The 19,025-nt window shown below is 41.1% G+C and overlaps 2 protein-coding genes across 2 annotated transcripts; both read right to left on the bottom strand.

Moving 5' to 3' along the window:
• On the bottom strand, positions 1–5,248 carry LOC107276266 (probable LRR receptor-like serine/threonine-protein kinase At3g47570). Its single transcript, XM_015780705.3, has 2 exons — positions 2,632–5,248; positions 1–2,537 (listed from the first exon to the last, which is right to left on the bottom strand). The coding sequence occupies exons 1-2, from the start codon at positions 5,246–5,248 to the stop codon at positions 2,188–2,190; spliced, it is 2,967 nt and encodes a 988-aa protein (XP_015636191.1). The 3' UTR covers positions 1–2,187.
• Positions 5,249–8,619: 3,371 nt separating this feature from the next.
• On the bottom strand, positions 8,620–10,626 carry LOC9270694 (probable LRR receptor-like serine/threonine-protein kinase At3g47570). Its single transcript, XM_015778684.3, has 3 exons — positions 10,493–10,626; positions 9,670–10,406; positions 8,620–9,582 (listed from the first exon to the last, which is right to left on the bottom strand). Exons 2-3 carry the CDS (start codon positions 10,334–10,336, stop codon positions 9,218–9,220), a joined length of 1,032 nt encoding a protein of 343 aa, XP_015634170.1. The 5' UTR covers positions 10,337–10,406; positions 10,493–10,626; the 3' UTR covers positions 8,620–9,217.
• Between the last annotated feature and the right edge of the window lie 8,399 nt (positions 10,627–19,025).

The raw sequence follows: 19,025 nt of genomic DNA, 5'->3' as shown, positions 1-19,025 counted from the left end.
ATACTACATCATCCATATACCATCATCCTATATTTTATTAATATCTTACAACTAACCTTACATTTTATTAAATAAAACGAACATAAAAGCAAGCAATATAGCAATATAAATCTAGTTTGTACTCAATTCCTATTGTATATATCTGCTCAATAAACATAAATTCACAAAAATCAACATACTATATTTATATTTCTCTATTCAAGTGTGTGGTGTATAAATCAATTACATTGTGTATACAAAAATGAGATCTTCTCATTATCTGCTTTCTCTGCTCTGAGCTCTTCTCTTCAAACAGCCGCAGGCAGAGGGACGGGGGAGATGGTGAGGGGCGGCGGCGGCGGCGGGATGCTCAGGGCGGCGCTGGGCGACGGCGGCAAGCTGAGGGGCGGCGGCGGCTGGCAAGGGGCGGCGGCGGCTGGTGAGGGGCGCCGGCCGCTGGCTGCTCAGGGGCGGCGTTGGCGCGAGATGCGGAGGGGTGGCGGCGGCTGGCTAGGGCCGGCGGCGGCTCACGGGCAAGGGGCGACGGCGGCAAGCGAGGGGCGGCGGCGGCTCACGGGCAAGGGGCGCCGGGCGGCGGCCACGTGCAGGGAGACGGAGGAGGAAGGCGGCGGGCGCACGGCGACAGCGCCCCAGATCTGGTAAGTCCCGCTCCACAAATCGTTGAAAAATGGCAAAATACGGGCACGGGGAACTCTGGGGACGACGGTGATGGAGGGGGTGGCACGCCAGCGGTGAGCTCGCGCCGGAGGGGAGGTGGTTGACGATGTCCGGATGGGGGCGGGATCTCGATCCAGAGGCGCTCGGGCGAAATGGCGTGAGGAGAGAGATACGCTATTTTTACCGCTTCTCTCTCCTACTATGGCGTATCCGCCAAAATTGGCGTGTGGGTTAGCGTATCCGCTGGAGGGCGTTTTTTGGCCTCTATACGCTAAAACCGGGATGGAGGATTGGTTACCGTATCTGCTGGGGATGCTCTGAGCTGACGTTGCCGGATGCCGGAGTTTCGCCGGCAAGCGTCGCCCCACCTACCGTCGGAGTCCGCCCGCAAGCGCCGCCGCCATCGCCCGCGACCTCCTCCCGCGAGCGCTGCCGTCGGATCCGTGCACCTCCGCGTGGGGCGCCGCCGCTGCTGCCGGCGCAACCTCCTTCCGCGAGCTACCGCCGCGGGTGACCTCCTCCTCTCAAAAGCATCGCCGCCGCTGCCGGATCCGCCCGCGGAGATCTCTCTCCTAGTCTTGTTCGTTTCAGTGCTGAGGTCTGTGTGAAAAAGGAAGTTAAGAGCTCGTCGGAGACGTCGTCTTCCCTGGATCCGGCCAAAACCGCGCCGCCGTAGCCGCCATTTGCTGCACGCTGCAGTCCAGGTCGATTTCTCGCCGATGGAGCATCCTGGAGCACCCAGGAGTTCGTCGCCATGGCCAATCTGAATATCTGATCTCTCCCTCGCCCCAGGTTGTTGCCCACTTGCCCCCGACAACACTGTCCCCAGGTCGTCGTCGTCGCCATGGCCTTGGGCTCCTCCCGCCATCGCTCCTCTGACCGGTAATGTGCTCGCCATGTCTCATTGATGGCAACCTGTGCCTGTGCCAGAACTGATGGTTTTCCATGAATGTGGAGGTGTCGTGCAGAGTGAGGAAGGAGAAAGAAAGATGAGGCATTGAAGGTAAGGTCACTTCCACAAGGGGGCAAGCAAAGTAAGTGGTAAGGCATATCAAGAAATTTCTCTTCATTATTTAGCCCATAGCAAAACTAATATTCGAGAGGTATATACCACTCAAATATTCAACTGAATATGGATTTCTTCTCAATTAAGCGTATACAACAGCCGTTCGTTTTCATCACTTTTCAATTAACCATAAAGTAGCTATGTTCTGAGGCGTGTTTTGGACGCCTTTCTTCTTCTATTAATGCAATGATATGCAACTCTCTTGCATATTCAAGAAAAAACAATGTTCTGAGGAGCTATTAGTCTAATAAAAGCTATGCTTTATTTACATTGGTTTAGCATGTTTTTAGAATTAGGTATCCAGGAAGAAGCTGGTAGAGAAGTGTTTTTGGCTTCTCTGTACAATGAGGGCTTATGCTTTTCTGCGGATGCCCAGGAAGCTACATCATTGATCAGTGCACAGTTTTTTGGAACATTGATGAGCGTACATAGAATGCATCTCCCATTTTTCCCAAATCGCTGTATCACATGGTTTTGTCAAATTCCTGTTTGATGGATGCAATTTTGGCACAAACTTCCCTCATTCCTGGCCTATCATTTGGTGATTCCTTGGAACACAGAAGGCCAATTTCAATCATCGGTAGGATGAAACTTTGCATCCACAGATCATGTACCACCTTTTCATCTCGGGGCATATGGGGATCTAAAACCTCACCAATTGTGTTTGGGAAAGCAGAGTCCACATACTTATGAAGGCTGAGGTCGCTGCCGAATTGTGTGTCAGTTGGCCGCTTCGCTGTGAACATTTCAAGTAGAAGCACCCCAAAACTGTACACATCACCAGCAGTTGAGATTTTGCATCCCATCCCATATTCTGTAAGACAATATTAATGAAAGTATGCTAAAAACAACAAAAAGATAGATGTAAAGCTGAACAAATAACCAGTTGTTGGAATGGAAAAACTGACCAGGTGGGATATATCCAATGGTTCCTCCAAAACCAACAAATCCTTCTGGCTTAGTAAAATTTGATGATAGAAACTTAGCTGACCCAAAATCACCAATGCGTGAGGTCATGTCATAATCCAAAAGAATATTACTCGGTTTCAAGTCACAGTGGATCAGAGGAGGTACCAATTGGTTGTGGAGATAATCTAGAGCAGAAGCAATATCTGCCGCTATGCTTATCCTTTGACCTAACGTTAGCACCCTCTTTGGGCTGCCTTGGTACAGCTTTGGGTGTACAAACATTTCCAGGTTGCCATTTGCCATGAACTCATATATTAGAGCTTTGAATTCATTATTGTCAAAATCCACCGTTGAGCACAAGGTTATTGCTTTGACCAGGTTGCGATGGCGAGTGCATTTTAGTACTTCACACTCTCTAAAGAAGCTGTTATGTGCACCTTGCTCATCAAGATGAAATACCTTGATGGCAACTAGGTCTGTATCAAACTCGAATCGTCCGATGTAGACTGATCCTGTGTGACTTGAGCTGATTTTATTGACTGGGGAGAACCAATTGGTGGCTTTAAGAATGTCCCCATATGATACCCTCTTCATTGTTTCTTTGTAGTTTGAAGATTGTTGGGTTGTACTTTCCTTTCTAAGAGTGAACATTATGCATAGAATTGAGAATAAAGCAACAGTAACGGTTGGAATGAGAATCACTATCAGTAGCCATCGTGTATTGTTCTTCTTCCTTTTAGCAGGTGAGGTGGGGCAAATCGGCAATGCAAATATGGATGTAAGTGCACACAACCCTTTATTTCCTTTCAGGTTTACAGAATTTGGTTTTCCAAAGATACCTCCGGTGGGAACAACACCGGATAAATTGTTTTCCGAGAGATCAATTTGTTGAATTGCCGGCAGTTGGCTTAATGACTCTGGTATACTCCCACTTAGGTTGTTGTTTTCCAAGTTAAGGGACAATAGAACAGCACACTGTATGAGTGAAGAAGGAATTTGGCCTGATAACTGGTTGTTGGAAAAATTTAGGTGGCCAAGATTGTGCAATGTACCGACTTGCTGTGGTATCAACCCTGAAAGTTTGTTATTTGAAAGATCCAAACCCAAGGAAAGAGAAGATATATTGACGAGTTCAATTGGTATGGATCCATCAAGGTTGTTCACTGATAAGTTTAGCATTGCTAGCCTTATGCACTGCCCTATATTTGCCGGTATTTTACCAGATAAGTTATTATTATCAAGATAAAGCTGGCCAAGTTGTGAAAGGTTACCAATTGTAGATGGGATTTGTCCTGACAATTCATTCATGGATAGGTTCAAGATAAACAATTTTTTCAAGTTCCCAATTGTCATGGGAATTTGCCCTGACTGCTTGTTTGTGTTGATCTCAAGCAGAGAGAGATTTATAAGCTTCCCTATCTCGTCTGGTATTATTCCTGTTATTTGATTGCCGCCAAATTTCAACTTTTGTAGATGTGTTGAAAGGTTGCCAATTGATTTTGGCAGGCTACCGTTCAGGTTATTTCCATCCATCGACAGTTCTAATAATCGAGTACAATTTGTCAGAGATGTAATTAATGACCAGATATCAGCTCCTAGCCTGTTACTTCCTAGCAAAAGTTTGTTCAAGTTTCTCAAGGATCCTAATGCTGGTACAGATCCGCTTAGATGATTGCTAGAGAGATCAAGCATTTGTAGGTTTGATGCATTGGCCAAGGAAGTTGGAATTGATCCATCAAACCTATTCAGAGACATGACCAACGATTTGAGATTTGGAAGTGTGTGACCAATGTCAGGAGGTATCTTTCCAATAAGACTGTTGTTTCCTATACCAAAGAATTCAAGCGACGACTTATTGTACAGTGTGACTGGGACAAACCCTGATAATCTGTTTCCACTCAGATCTAGCTTATTCAGGTTTGCGATTTGACTCAAGGATTCTGGAATTGGTCCTGATAAATTGTTTTGTCCTAGCAATATGGAACTTAGAGATGAAATATTTGCTAGAGATGGTGGTATTCTTCCAGAAAGCAAGTTTCCAGTAAGGTCAAGAAATCGAAGAGTCCCCATGTTACGAGGAAGTGGAATTTTGCCAACAAAAGAATTCGTTTGTAGATCAACAGTGACAAGCTTGGATGAGCCATTGAAAAAACTAGGAGGGATCTCTCCTGATAGGTTGTTACGCGAAAGATTTAGCTCTATGAGTGATGAACTTCTTGCCAAGGATTCAGGGATGGTACCTTCAAGGTTGTTTCTTGCAAGCAGCAGACTTTGCAGAGAAGTGAGGTTGCCGATGCAATCAGGCAGGACCCCAGTGAGCTCCATGGAGCTAAGGTTTATGGAGACAACTTGAGCTGGAGATGTCGTGCCACATCTGACACCATTCCATCTGCAGAAATGGACTGACGTGTTCCATGAGATGAAAGCACCGGTGGGGTCGGTTATGCTTTGCTTGAAGCATAGTAGAGCTTGTAAATCGGTCTCTGATCTGTTGCTGGGCTGCGCTGATGAGGGTGTTATTGTGTTGCAGGATAGAAAGATGAGGAGGCTGCAAAGAAGAAATGATGCAGGATGAGAAGCAGCGGGGGGAGATTTGGCTCCAACTGATGGAAACATCACTTCTAAGATGGAGTTCTTGTTTTTCTTTTTTCGTGAGAACTGTTTGTGATATTATATAGCCTTGGAAAGTGCAGGCGTTTACTTGACTTCAGTTGCCACTTGAGCTCGCTACTGCGAACTGAGAAAAGTCTAACGAAACTGTACATGTGAGAAAACGTGTCCTAGTATGTTTACCTTTGGCTGGTTATAATATACTCGGCCCGACATCTTTAATTTTTTTCTTTCAACTATTCATCTTATTTTAATAAAATTATATAAATGTTATTTGTTTTGTCATGATATTTTCATGATCAAAGGAACTCTAATATTAACTTATTTAGTACTTTACATATTTACACTAAATTTTTATTATACTGACGGTTAAATGTTTATATAAATGTCATTTGTTTTGTTATAACTTTTTTATCATCAAAAGAACTCTAATATGAAGTTATATTTTTATATATTTACACTTAATTTTTAATAAGATAAATAATTAAACGTTATATGAAAAGTTAACAGCGTTATATGTAAAAAAAATGGAGGTAGTAATACACAGCATTTTCGGCACTGAAATCTAACTACCTCATTCTAATAAGACATTTTTGTTAAAAGTATAATGAAAGTCAATTATTTTCCTATATGATTGCTATATTTGTTACATGCAAGCATATTTGTGTCTCTATTTCTTCTTTTAATCTTTTAAGTAGATAATTAATTATTTTTATTCAAATTATCTTATATATAGTATGTACCAGAGAAATTACCGTGTAAGTTTTATAATTTACAGTGTCTAAATGCATGTAATTTATATGTTGTGCCATAAATATATTGTTTCTGTTTTACAACTAGATGGTCCAATAAAACTTCTTTTTGACCGGGTCTTAAAAAGTAAAACACTGATATAAGAAGATAAATCCCGTTATCCATCGTCAAGTATAGTCGAGACCCAATTACATTTAGATAATTATCAATAAAAAAGATCAGATTTTTAAACATGAAGTAACAACTATATTTCTTTTCTTTTGTTAATGGAAATATACTGCAGGGATTATACCTAGTGGTTTTTTTGGTAAAAAGAAATTCTGAAATGAATATTACAGGATTTTCACCAACAAGTCAGTAATTGGCACCCGACTGGAAAAATGTCGTCGAAGTATTGCCGGCGCCCTGATGGAAGAGTGCAGTCAGTAGTATTTCTTGCCAACCCCATTTGCTCCTGGCTGGCTACCTCGAAAGCGCTTGTATCACATTCACTCAATCACTATTGAATTTCCTTGATCCTGCATCCTCAAATTATTTTCATTAAGCCAAAATTATTCGGCAATGCTATTTCAACTACATTATAAAGGGAGAATTTTCTTTGTAGATTCTAAACATGAGAATAATATAGAATCCTAAAAATCGTTACATGAAATTTTATTAACATACTCTATTATACGAAAGTCGAATAGTCGTTCTGAGTGAGACGTTTTGGATTGTCTCGTCAATCTGTTCAGGTTTGCATCTACAGTTCCCAGTCCAAGCTTCTGTCCAAACTTTAGGCCTGTTCACTTTGATGAAAAAAAAAATCTTACCAAAATGCCAAAATTTTGGTATAGCTGCCAAAATTTTGGCAACTTACTGAAATTTTGGTAGGATTTCTTATATAGTAACCAAAATTTGGTAGCAAACTAAATGTAGCCACTTTTTTTGGCAACTTTACCAAACTTTGGTAAGATTGAAAATGGCATTAAAGTGAACAGGTCCTTTCTGATCGTTAAACGGGTAAACCTGATATTTCCAAATTTTGGTACTGCAGGCATAATAATTTCTTTAGTTACCCACGTGTGGTCCATGTAGACATCAGGGGCGGATATACAGCGTACCGGTGTTAGGCGACACCAACGACTTTCAACAAAATCTATGCTTAAACTGCTTATCCATATATTATAACACTATGATTCAAGTATAATTAGTGTACTATGAGATCGCTAATCATATTATGATACCAACGAAGTAATTTTGTGGACCCGCCATTGGTATGGTAGACATGTTTATGGTCGAGAACCAAATTGATCTAATTTTATGTTTCCTAGTCGTTATCGGATATCCTGCATGCTTGTTCTGACCATAGTAATATTATGGTAGTGTTTAGATCCCACCTCAAAACTTTACACCCTATCACATCGAACATTTGAATACTTGTATAAAGTATTAAATATAGGCTAAAAAATAACTAATTACATAGATTGCGACTAATTTGCAAGACGAATCTTTTAAGCCTAATTGCTCTATGTTTTAACAATGTGGTGCTATATTAAACATTTGCTAATGACAGATTAATTAGTCTTAATAAATTCATCTCGTTGTTTACTGACGGATTCTCTAATTAGTTTTTTTTATTAGTGCCCGAATACCCCATACAATACCCTGTATAATATCTGATGTGACACGCCAAAACTTTATACCCCTGTATCTAAACACCCTATGTTTGATGACAGAAATATGAACTACAGTACATAGTTGAAAGATTAATTACATGGTGAGAAAGAGAGCATGAAGGTTTTGATCTCTGTTCTAAACCTCTGGCGTAATGCTTTTCTTTCTTTATTTTTTTTTATTTGCATGTGCTAGAAAGGTAGAGAAGTTGACATACAGCCTTGTAATTTGCTTATAATTATTCGTACGGTTTACCAAGTAGAAAATAATTTTAGAGAAAATTTTATATATGTGATTTTAGTAATTTAAAATTAAATGCTATAAAATAAATCAATGAAAAACCACAAAAATCAATTTCAAAATGAGGCTTTAAAATTCAAATTTTGGATTATAACCGTACATAAACACCGGTGACTTAGCAGCATCGCGATTTGCTTGTGTAACCTGGCCATGTTTAGTTCCTCCTCCAATTTTTTTTTGACATATACGAATACATATTTGAAGTATTAAACGTAGACTAATAAAAAAACAAATTACACATTCCGTCTGTAAACTGCGAGACGAATCTATTAAGCCTAATTAATCTGTTATTAGCAAATATTTACTGTAGCACTACATTATCAAATCATGGCTTAATTAGGCTCAAAAGATTCGTCTCGTAATTTATATGCAAACTGCGTATTTGGTTTTTTTCGTCCAAATTTAATGCTCCATGCGTGTGATCAAACATTTGATGTGACGGAAAAATTGAAAGTTTGAATGGAACAAAACACATACTCTAATGTCTCAGCACCCAGGTTTGGACTGTCCTGGAGAACTTGTGAGAAAAAAATGCGAGAACTTGTGAGTACGACAACTTCTGCAGCTTAGACTCGTCAAAGAACTGGATCTCCAGCTGACCAGTTCAACTCATTTCCAATGGTTGATCATGCGAAGTTAAGAATTTAGAAAAGATAATCACACCGTCATGCAATAAACAATATAATTCCATACATGCTACAGTTCAGTTAGGAAAGATTGTTTGTTACTGAGTATGATTATATTATCAAGAATAAACAGACGTTACAACGACAGTTGGCTCTGTCAGTCTGTTGTTGTTAAAATAAATTGGATCACTGATCAGAGCATTTTCTAGTTAAGATCAACCTTTGTTTTCATCGACCAAAATCGTCAATTAAAATTAGTGACGACACAAAATCCATATGACATGAAGATTCTGCAGGAGCCGGCGAGCTGAAACCCAGAACAATATTGACCCCCTAATACATTTTGGGTTTTCCTCTAAAACCTGACTTTTCAGCTTCTAACCAATGACCCAAATTTAGCACATTCTAATGGAAACCACAGCACCTTCCAACTGTAACTGAACTTGGTACTGATTACAGGTAACTGAATGCATTCATCCTCTAGTTCATGGCAAAGAAAATATATAAGAATTTAGTGAACTTTGCCTCAAGAAAATCCTTACTGTTCCTCCCTGAAAATTATATATATGAATTTAAACGAATAAGCTCACATGCTGCCTGGTTAAAAGTTTCATGTATGCCTGCAATTACAGAACTTCTATCACAAACTGAAATCGCCAAACTGCAGAAAAGTTTCTTTGACTGCACAAAGTTTCGCACAGACATCTTGCATTCCAGGTCTGTCTTTCGAAGATACCATGGAACATGACAGGCCAAGTGCAACTAACGGCTTAATACAGGCCTCCAACCATTCTGCTGTATACACTTGGTGCTCCTCGTGCGTCATATAGGGATCTAGAATCTCTGCAACTCTATCTGGGAACATGGAGTCAACAAAGTTGTGAATGCTAACTCCATCCGCAAATGTATCATCAGTTGGCTGCTTTCCTGTAAGCATTTCCAGAAGTAGCACTCCAAAACTATACACATCGCCTCCCGTTGAGATTTGACTGCCCATTCCATACTCTGTACAAATTAATTGCTACGTTGAATTACTGCAGTTATATCAACAAAAAAACATAGTTAAGAAGAGAGATAAAAATAGGAACACACCTGGTGCAATGTATCCAATTGTTCCTCCTATATCAGCCAAGCTTTCTGGACTGACCAGATCAGGAAATAGAAACTTTGCTGATCCAAAGTCACCAAGAAGCGCGGTTATGTCAACATCCAAGAGGATATTGCTCGGCTTCAAATCACAATGGACCAAAGGAGGCATTACATGGTTGTGGATGTAATCAAGAGCAGTGGCCACATCAGTTGCAATGGATATCCTCTGGCCTAAGCATAGTACTCTATCTGGGATTCCATTGTGCTGCTCAGAGTGCAACCATCTTTCAAGGCTACCATTAACCATGAACTTGAAGATTAGTGCCTTGAACTCATGGTTTTCGTGGTCCAATGTTGAGCATAGGGTCAGTGGCCGCATTATGTTTCTATGGCGAGTGCTTCGTAGCACCTCACACTCAATAAAATAACTCTCATATGCACCAGGTTGATTCAAGTTGAATACTTTAATGGCAACTAGGCGTTTCTCAGACTTAAACCTACCAACATAAATTGATCCAGTTTGGGTTGAACTAATTTTATGGTTTGAAGAAAACCAATTGGTAGCTTTAATGATGTCACTGTATGAGACCTTCTTGAGTGTCCCATTGTTGCTTGGAGGTATAGGCACTCTTCTTCTCTTTGGCTGGGGCAAACCAAGCATACTGGGCATGCCACTGCACCAGTTGAGCACATAATTGCACCTTTTGAACAGATCACTACACTGTGAAAATGAAAACACCCTTCTCTTCCAAAGAGTGACAAGAACCCATGAAACCAAAAACAGAAGAATAGTAAGTGGTGGTACTAAAATTAGCAACACAATTACCTGCAAAGGCAAATGGATCTTCTTGGTCAATGATGCCTCATTGTTGCTTTTTGTACTGTCAGATGTGCTACCACAAATTGGAAATGATACTGTTGACGACTTTGAATAGAGCTTCTTATTTCCTTCCAAAAATACGGCACTCGTGTTTTGGAAAAAGCAATCAGTTGGAATTGGCCCTTCGAAATTGTTGTAAGACAGATCAAGTAGCTCCAACATGGTCATGCGCCGAAAGAATTCAGGCAGAGGACCAGATAATTCATTTCGAGAAAGATTAACTTGTTGCATATTATTTGACCCAAAACTTTCAGGAATTTGTCCTGTAAGATTATTGTGTGAAAAGTCCACAACCAAGAGGGTAGAGCCTCTAGAGTAGAATGGAGAACTACTTAAGTCAGAAGGTATCAGTCCACTAAGATCATTGATAGAAAAATTGAGTTCAAGAAGTTCGGTGCACTGCCATATACTAATAGGTATATTTCCACTCAAGTTGTTATCATCAAGAAAAAAATGTCCCAGGTGAGAAATGTTGCCGATTGTGGATGGGATTTGACCTGATAATTTGTTTATGGATAGGTCCAGAATATACAAGTTGTGCAATTTTCCAATCGTCGAAGGTATTCTCCCAGAAATTTGGTTCCCACGAAGAACTAAAGCTTGCAGGTTCGTAGAAATATTACTGACAGAGCTGGGTAAAATTCCATCTAGCAGATTCCATTGCAAGGACAATTCAATCAGCTCCGTACAATTTTCCATAGATGCAAGAAACGCCCAATGATCTGCTTCTAGAGAATTCTTTCCTAAACGAACTTGATTCAAATTGGCCAACAATCCAAGAGATGGGATAGAGCCATGCATCAAGTTGTTTGAGAGATCAAGCTGTATGAGATTCGTTGCATTGGATAATGATGTAGGGATTTGACCCTCAAACTTGCTGTTTTGGAATTTCAGAATCTGGAGCTTTGGTAAAGAGTTACCAATGTCAGATGGTATCTGCCCAACAAGGCGATTGTTACCCAGGCTAAAGTATGTGAGTGATGACATGTTGTAAAGAGATAATGGGACAAAACCAACCAAGCTATTGTAAGTTTGGATGAGTTAGAAAAAAGTTTGGCTGGAATTTGTCCAGACAGGTTGTTACGTGACAGGATCAGCATGTTGAGAGAGGGGCTACTTGCTAAAGAATCAGGGATAACACCAGTAAGAGTATTGTTTGCAAGATTGACATAGCTGAGAGACAAACTAGTACCAAGTGAATCAGGGATGTCACCTTCAAGGTTGTTTGCAGCAAGCAACAGAGTGCGGAGGACAGGAAGTTTGCCCAGTTCATCAGGGATGGCCCCAGACAGATGATTATCCGTAAGATTTATCTGAGATAGAGAAGTCAGGTTGCCTATGCAACCAGATATCCTCCCAGTGAGATGTGAAGAACTGAGTTCTAGATGTACCACACGGGATGGATATGATGAGCTGCAAGTGACCCCTCTCCAACTGCAGAAATTGAGTGAGTCGTCCATCCATGAACTTAGGACACCATCCAGGTCCAACAAGATGCCGGACTTGAAGCAAAGGAGGGCTTTCCGATCACTCTCGGACTTGTTTGATTGTGCTGCTGCAAGTATTGCGGTGCTGAAGAAGGTAAAGATGAGTAAACTACACAGCATGGACAACATCCGAATCATTGTGTCTAGGGCTCTAGGCAGTCAGGGTGCTGAAGAACAAAGAACTGCAAGAGCTAGGTGTGCTTTGGTTGTGGACTACATGAAAGCTTGACTTGACTTGATTAATGTAAGGTAGTAGCACTTATTGTCTCATTTTGAACGTGCAGGAGAGGGAAGAGAAATTTACAAGAAAAGGACAATGAAGAAAGACACCTAAGCAACGAGAATGACTGCAAGCGTCAGCAAAATTCTGCAGGCGTGTACCAGAGATAAGTGGACAAAATTCTCTAGAACAGGACGTGCAAATTTGGCCTGTACCACAAAAAGAAATGCCCAGACTTGCCATGATTTCTGACGTAATTGCTGTGTGCAGGGCAGTGGGCACACAACAAACTGGGCAATATGGACAGATGATACAGCGATACACACTGAACCAACTGAATTGGCAGTGCTCACTGCTGATGGAGGTCTAAAGTTTAGCTGAACATAAACTCAAACAACTCGAAGTAATTAACGATTTCCCATCTTCTGTTCCAATAGCATGCTTGACACACTTGACAATATCAAATTGGAATCCGGTGATATCAGAATCTAAAGACACCTTGCTCACCAACACTTCAGCATAGTGATTAATCTTGTTTGGAAAAAAGGAAAACAATCCGAAAGAATAAACGCATACCTGATTCAAACACCAATTTGGTAATTTGCAGCGGTTGACAGTGGCGGATCCAGGATTTGAGCAAAGGGTATTCAAAGTTGAAAAAAAAAATCATACAGAACTCAAAAAATTGGACTGGGAAAATCATACAGGAGTGGTAATGACATGTTTAAAGCCTTAAAGGTACAAACAGTAGCACAATAGTCAAGATGTCTATCTCCAACTGCACACTTGGGGACATATCACTATCATGGGCATTGGGTGCTTCAAGTAGTAGCTGAATAGGACTAGAAGGGGCATTTTCTGGGATCTGAACTTCACTCTCATTGGTTAATGGTTTTGGATCAGAGGTGGAAGCTACTTTCTGAGACTTGGTTGACCTTTCCCACAAAGACTTCAAATCTATTGTCTTCTTCTTCTTCATTTTTCAAATTTCAAGACCTACAGTTCAAATTTCTGACTAATTTAACTTCTAAGCAATAGCAATTAAGCAATGGCCAATCGATTGGGGAATTGACAAGAGGATTTATTTTACCAGTGTCAGTCCACTGTCCAGCCGTCTAGGGACCAAGGGGACGCGCCGACGCGGGGGTGCGTCGCCGCAACCGGCTGCCGCCGTGCGCCGCAACGCCGCCGCCGTCCGTGCGAACCTCAGCTGCTCAGCGTCACCCGTCCCCGAGGAGGCGGCGGTGTCGTCGCAGGCTGCGCCGCCTCCGCAGCAGCAGGCCCAGGGACCAGGGTCCAGGGAGATGAGGCTGGTGGCGATTCTGGCGAAGCGCCGAGCCGGCGGCCGGCACCGCCGAGCGTCGTGCTCTCGATGCCCCGTTGCCCGTCGGTGGGGATGAGTGGAGGCGCAGCGGATTGGGGCTGGGACGACAGGAGGGGTGGGGACTGGCTGACCGGGGGATAAGGACTAGGGTTTTGTTCGTTTTTGGGCTAGTGGGCCTATTCGTTGGGCCAAGATGGGGAGGAATGTATGGTCTGCTGCGAATAAATGGGCTTCTTTTTATTTGGGCTATACATGCTGCACTTCCTTCTAATTTCTCATGTATATATGCATAACATACCTATATATAGTTATTTTTTTAAAATTCTATGGGTATTCAGGTGAATACCCATGAATCACATGGGATCCGCCCCTGGCGGTTGATGGCAGTGCTCACCGCAGGAAGCGGCGGTGGCGCTGCAGTGAGCTATAACCAAACCAAGTAAACTGCAGTTATGGTTTGATGCGCTGATACAGAAACTGGTTCGATTTCTGGATGGGGATAAGAGGAGGTTGCCGACGCCGGCGCTGCGCTGGCCGCCGTCCGAGCGGTGGAAGGGCAAGGAGCGGCGGCGACCTGTGACTAGTTTTGGATGGGATTTATTTCACTGTGGAGTGGAATTATTCCCCTCGTATTAGGATTAAAGGAAGCCCCCAGGGCAAGTTTCATACCAGGGTAGTTGCCACATCTAATTTTATCCATATAAGATAAGATGTGATATATACAATACACCATATCTATACTATCTTTACCATACTAACCCAAATGATTTTATTTTATTTATTTGTCCAATCATCTCCTTCTTTCATCTTTTTTTTTCTTGAGATTTGTGTGGAGGCTGCCTCTTGTATGACAGATGGCTCACCTTCTCTTTTCTCACTTTTTTTTCCACAAGAGCAAGTTTAATAGTATAGCCAACTACTAGCTCCAATTCGTCTATAGCCAATCTAATAGCTCATTCATACAATAGTTACATACTACACTATTAATATCTGGGCCCACATGTCATACTCACACTGTGTCTTATAGTCCGTGCTACAGCTGGCTACAAATTTGTATCCCGCTGCTCTTCTCTTTCTCTGTTTAACTTCTTAAAATATGTTTGCAGCCAGCTTATAGCCTGCTATTGTACCTACTCTAATAGGACTGATTGGAGAGTATTTATTTCCTCCTCCTTCTCCACCTCGGCCATTGATGAGCCGAGGCCACCGCCATACTCGTTAGTGAGCCACCCAGTTGGTAACCAAAACTCTTCACCTCCACCAACAGCCATACCTCTTCCGTGAACCTTAGCCACAAAAATTCCATACTCAACTCATAGGTGTGGTTTACAATTTCGGTTTTTCCTATTTTGTCAAAGTTTATTCAAATATAGTAGGAGCGCAATTCCGAGCGTCAAACATGTCTCACCCCACATCTCGTCATCCCGCTCCCACCGTTATCAGAATAAATGATTTACATCGATAAAAATAACTCCCCTACTTTTGATCCCACCCCACGTCATGTCATCTCGTCCCTCCATTAGCGGAGTAAACGATTTACTTCAATAAAAACAACTTTGCTGCTTCCGGTATATATTCTATTTTCCTCGTACCTAACCAACCACTCTCGCTGCCACTTCGTTTTTTCCCTTTTTTTCGAATCGAAATCATCCACTATCCCAGCCCATAGATCAGTAACGGTCCATGGAGGAGGATGACTGCACCATGGTGGTTGACGGCGGTGGCCAGCGAGTGGTGGCCAGTGGCGATTGAGGCAAAGACGCTACTTCGGGCCTCATTGCCAGATGTCGGGCAGCACCTTAACCAGCAAGAAGGTGTTCACTTGGACCAAGAGCAACAATCGGCAGCCGCTCCACACCGGCGACATTGACAGAACAAGCAAGTAAGGAAATAACTCTCCTTCATCTTGTATGAAGCCCCAATTTCTTTTTGCAAATCAAATTAGCGTGCAATCTCTAATATTACCTTATCTGAATTAATGGATTGCACAGGTCCTACATTTACACATCGTGCTTCATGTGGCTGGCTGAATAGGATAGAGAGCATTTTTTCGTGCTTGCTAGATGATGGATGGTTGCTACTGCGCGACATCGAGCTCATCTCTATACCACATTGCTACATCCTTTCATAATTCCATCGCCGACTACCACTTGCCACCTGGTTGCCCTCCCCACTACCAGTACACAAGACTCTCCATCCTTATAGCAAGATCTAGAAAAGCCTCCAAGATCCCAGCTTCATGATGGATTTTTAGCCGAATCATTTTATTTCTTTTCTAGTTTGATTTACCTGTGAGTAATTTTATCACTCATGTGTGATTGAGCCTGTAATTTTTTCATTCGTGCGACCATTTTGTGATACAGATCAACAATACTCTTAGTATCAGTTTTTATTCTTATAGTGCGTATTGAACACATCAGTAAACATATTACTACACGATAGCTACGAGATCATGGGCAATATCGAGAAGAAGGTGGTAATTATTTTACTCGCAGACAACGAAGTTTCAACAATGTTTATAACACTGGTAAAGGAATAACTAGCATTGTAAACTGATAGTAATTATTTTACAGCCATCTAGAAATGATGCAATAGATGTGGGGGCATTCATGGGAGTAAATTCGTTATTTTTGAATGAGCAGATGTGGGACACTAGGAGTAAATGGAAAACTCCACAGAGTAAATTTGCTACTTTTGAAACATGAGGAGACACTAGAGAAACAGAAAGCTCGAAAAGAAAAAATAGATGATAAATATTTTACTAAAACGCAAAAACAGAAAAACTGGAGAGAAGAAGAAAAAAGGAAAAATCTGGATGGTTAATATTTTACCGGGCCCTTTGATGAAGCTCGGATGAGATGGAAAAGAGAAAAAAAAACAAACACGGAAGGTGGGGTGGTAAAAAAGGAAAAAAACGAACAGAGCAAAGGTGGGATGCAGAGGAAAAGTGGGGTGGTAAAAAATGGAAAAACCGGAAGGAGGGAACGTTATGCGGCAGTTGAACTAATATTCCGCGCGCAGCGCGCGGATTAGCGCCACTTCAAATTTTATTAAATTTTTAAATGATTTTGGTGGAAAAAGTATGAAAATATGCAAAATTTTAGAAATTTCAATGCCGCCGACATCCGAAATTTCAGCCAAAATCGAAATTGAAAACACAGTCAGTAGGTGCTTCACTTATACTTATTCCTCCACAGCTCTCTATTTATACCCGAGGTAGACAGCCTACAACCATGAACCCAACTAGTACAGGAAGTTCTAACCCCCTAGAAACCTTCCCGTACAAGAAAAAAAACTTTACAAACTTCAATCAAAGCAAATTTGGACTCCTTCAAAATTCGACTCTGCGTCCTATACGCACACAATATCTTCATCGTATGCCATATGAAATCTTCATCAACCACGTGCATCGATTTTTAGCCTAAGTATACCGCATGATATCCTGATCGCCCAAACTTCATTCTTCTCCCAAGTTGACTCCCGATCTATCACCGGCAACGCTCTCCCGAGACATCAAAACACACCTACACATGAATCAACCAAGAAACCATATCCGAGCACAAGTTCTCTCCAACTTGACTCAACGTTAACACACAAACAGTATTACATATGCATAGTATCCCTCTAGAAATCATAATATCCAAATAAACAACCCAAAACCGACACAGAATCGCCCGATCAAAGTGTTGAGCTGGCCAGTCTGACCGCTCACTATACTTCATTCTGACCGATGACCACAACCTAATCTAGTCGATCCAAAATTGACAAAACCAATCCTATTTACCATCTGAAAACCACGTATCTCCAAAATCACTTTGCCAAATATCAAAACCAATTATCTCAAATGCCAATTATGCATCGTGAAATAAATAATCAAAGCACACACTTTGATTTTACAACTTAGTCCATGATCTTGTAAACCCGACATTTAGATCCACAATCTTGTTTTAATGTACTATCCAAACCCAAAGCTCGTTTGATTGGGATTGACCGCCGACGTGGCAGTCCAACGTGGCCGCATCTTAGCATTTACCCCTCCATGACTCCGTCAACCCCGCTGTGTTCTCTGCTGGGGAGTTTGGAACTAAACTCTTCGCATGGAAAACGGAGCGGCCCATTACCATGTGATTAATTAAGTATTAGCTATTTTATTTTAAAAATATATCAATATGATTTTTTAAGCAACTTTCGTATAGAAACTTTTTGTAAAAAACACACCATTTAGCAGTTTGAAAAGCGTGCGAGCGGAAAAAGAGAGGGGTGAGTTGGGAAAGGGGGTTCCGAACATACCAGAATGGCACCATACAATCCGCAAAATTAGATGTGCATCCTCTCCGGGTTCGCATGGTCTGCCTTTGAGGCAAACGGCAAACTTTGCCGTTCATAACATCCAAAGCGTTCATCACTCAATTAACCGTTGCATGTTTAGGCCCACCTCATAGACTAATTAACAGCCAACTAATTATTAGAATTTGATGTGCTAATAAATCACTTTAACAACCTACTAATGGATATAATCAACTTAGTCATTTTGTCCTGTATTCACAATAAACAAAAGAGAAATTCTCGTACAATTAAACATTTTCTTTCTACATATCACTATGTCAGTTTTTTTATTCATTATTTTAGACACTTGTATGGTCTCCAATAAACATGTTTCACCACTAGAAAATATCTCATCTGATCATAAGTTCTTATATTTTGTGTCACACAGGTAGTATGTTTTAATATTCAAGGGTGGAGCCCAAACTCGTCGGTGAAAACTCCATTAAATTTAAATACTTTTGAATAAACTGATAATGAAATTTCTATTCTATAGCAAATGATAGTTACGGTGAAGTATTCCAGGGCTCAAATTTTTTTCTAACTACGCCACTATTTATATTATATAACACACACACACATATGTGTGTGTGTGTGTATATATATATATATATTATAAGTTTATTAAATTAATAAAGAAAATATTTAAGTTTATTAAATTATTTAGTGAGACTAATTTATACATTGTGTTCTAATTTCTTCGAACCAAATGTTTCAAATATTATTGATAGTCAAAATATTAATTGTTTGACTCTAATTTTATTCAAAAGGTTAAGAATTATGGAACGAGAGACAAGTAAATATATTAGATGTGGTTCTATATTCTTTCTGTTTGGCACAAATTTACCAATGGTGCGAGCTCTATTTTTCCTTGTTTTATTGCGGAGATCATTTTGTTGGCTTTCCTAGCTAGAGAGCAAACAACTAGTAATTCTGAATTAATTGGCTAGTATTAAGTACATAACATAGTTTATAAAGTGGGAGTGTCAGCGTCGGACCAAATAATCAAGCTGTTGGTTAAGAGACGAATGGCCTGGCTGCAAAAAGGGCAATTTTTGCCTTTTGCCGTAAAAGCAGACGATGCGAACCCATCTTGTCCCTAGCGGCATTCCTTTGCTCCCAGCT

The sequence above is a fragment of the Oryza sativa genome, chromosome 4, assembly GCF_034140825.1.
Source record: "Oryza sativa Japonica Group chromosome 4, ASM3414082v1".
Lineage (NCBI taxonomy): Eukaryota > Viridiplantae > Streptophyta > Magnoliopsida > Poales > Poaceae > Oryza > Oryza sativa.
This window is presented reverse-complemented; position numbering and strand designations above follow the sequence as displayed.

Excerpts from the sequence above, each read along its gene's own strand:
- LOC107276266 (XM_015780705.3), bottom strand. The coding sequence starts at position 5,248 with ATGTTTCCATCAGTTGGAGCCAAATCTCCCCCCGCTGCTTCTCATCCT. Across the intron at positions 2,538-2,631 it reads CATTGGATATATCCCACCTG|AATATGGGATGGGATGCAAA; the intron begins GTCAGTTTTTCC and ends ATTGTCTTACAG.
- LOC9270694 (XM_015778684.3), bottom strand. The coding sequence starts at position 10,336 with ATGCCCAGTATGCTTGGTTTGCCCCAGCCAAAGAGAAGAAGAGTGCCT. Across the intron at positions 9,583-9,669 it reads AATTGGATACATTGCACCAG|AGTATGGAATGGGCAGTCAA; the intron begins GTGTGTTCCTAT and ends TAATTTGTACAG.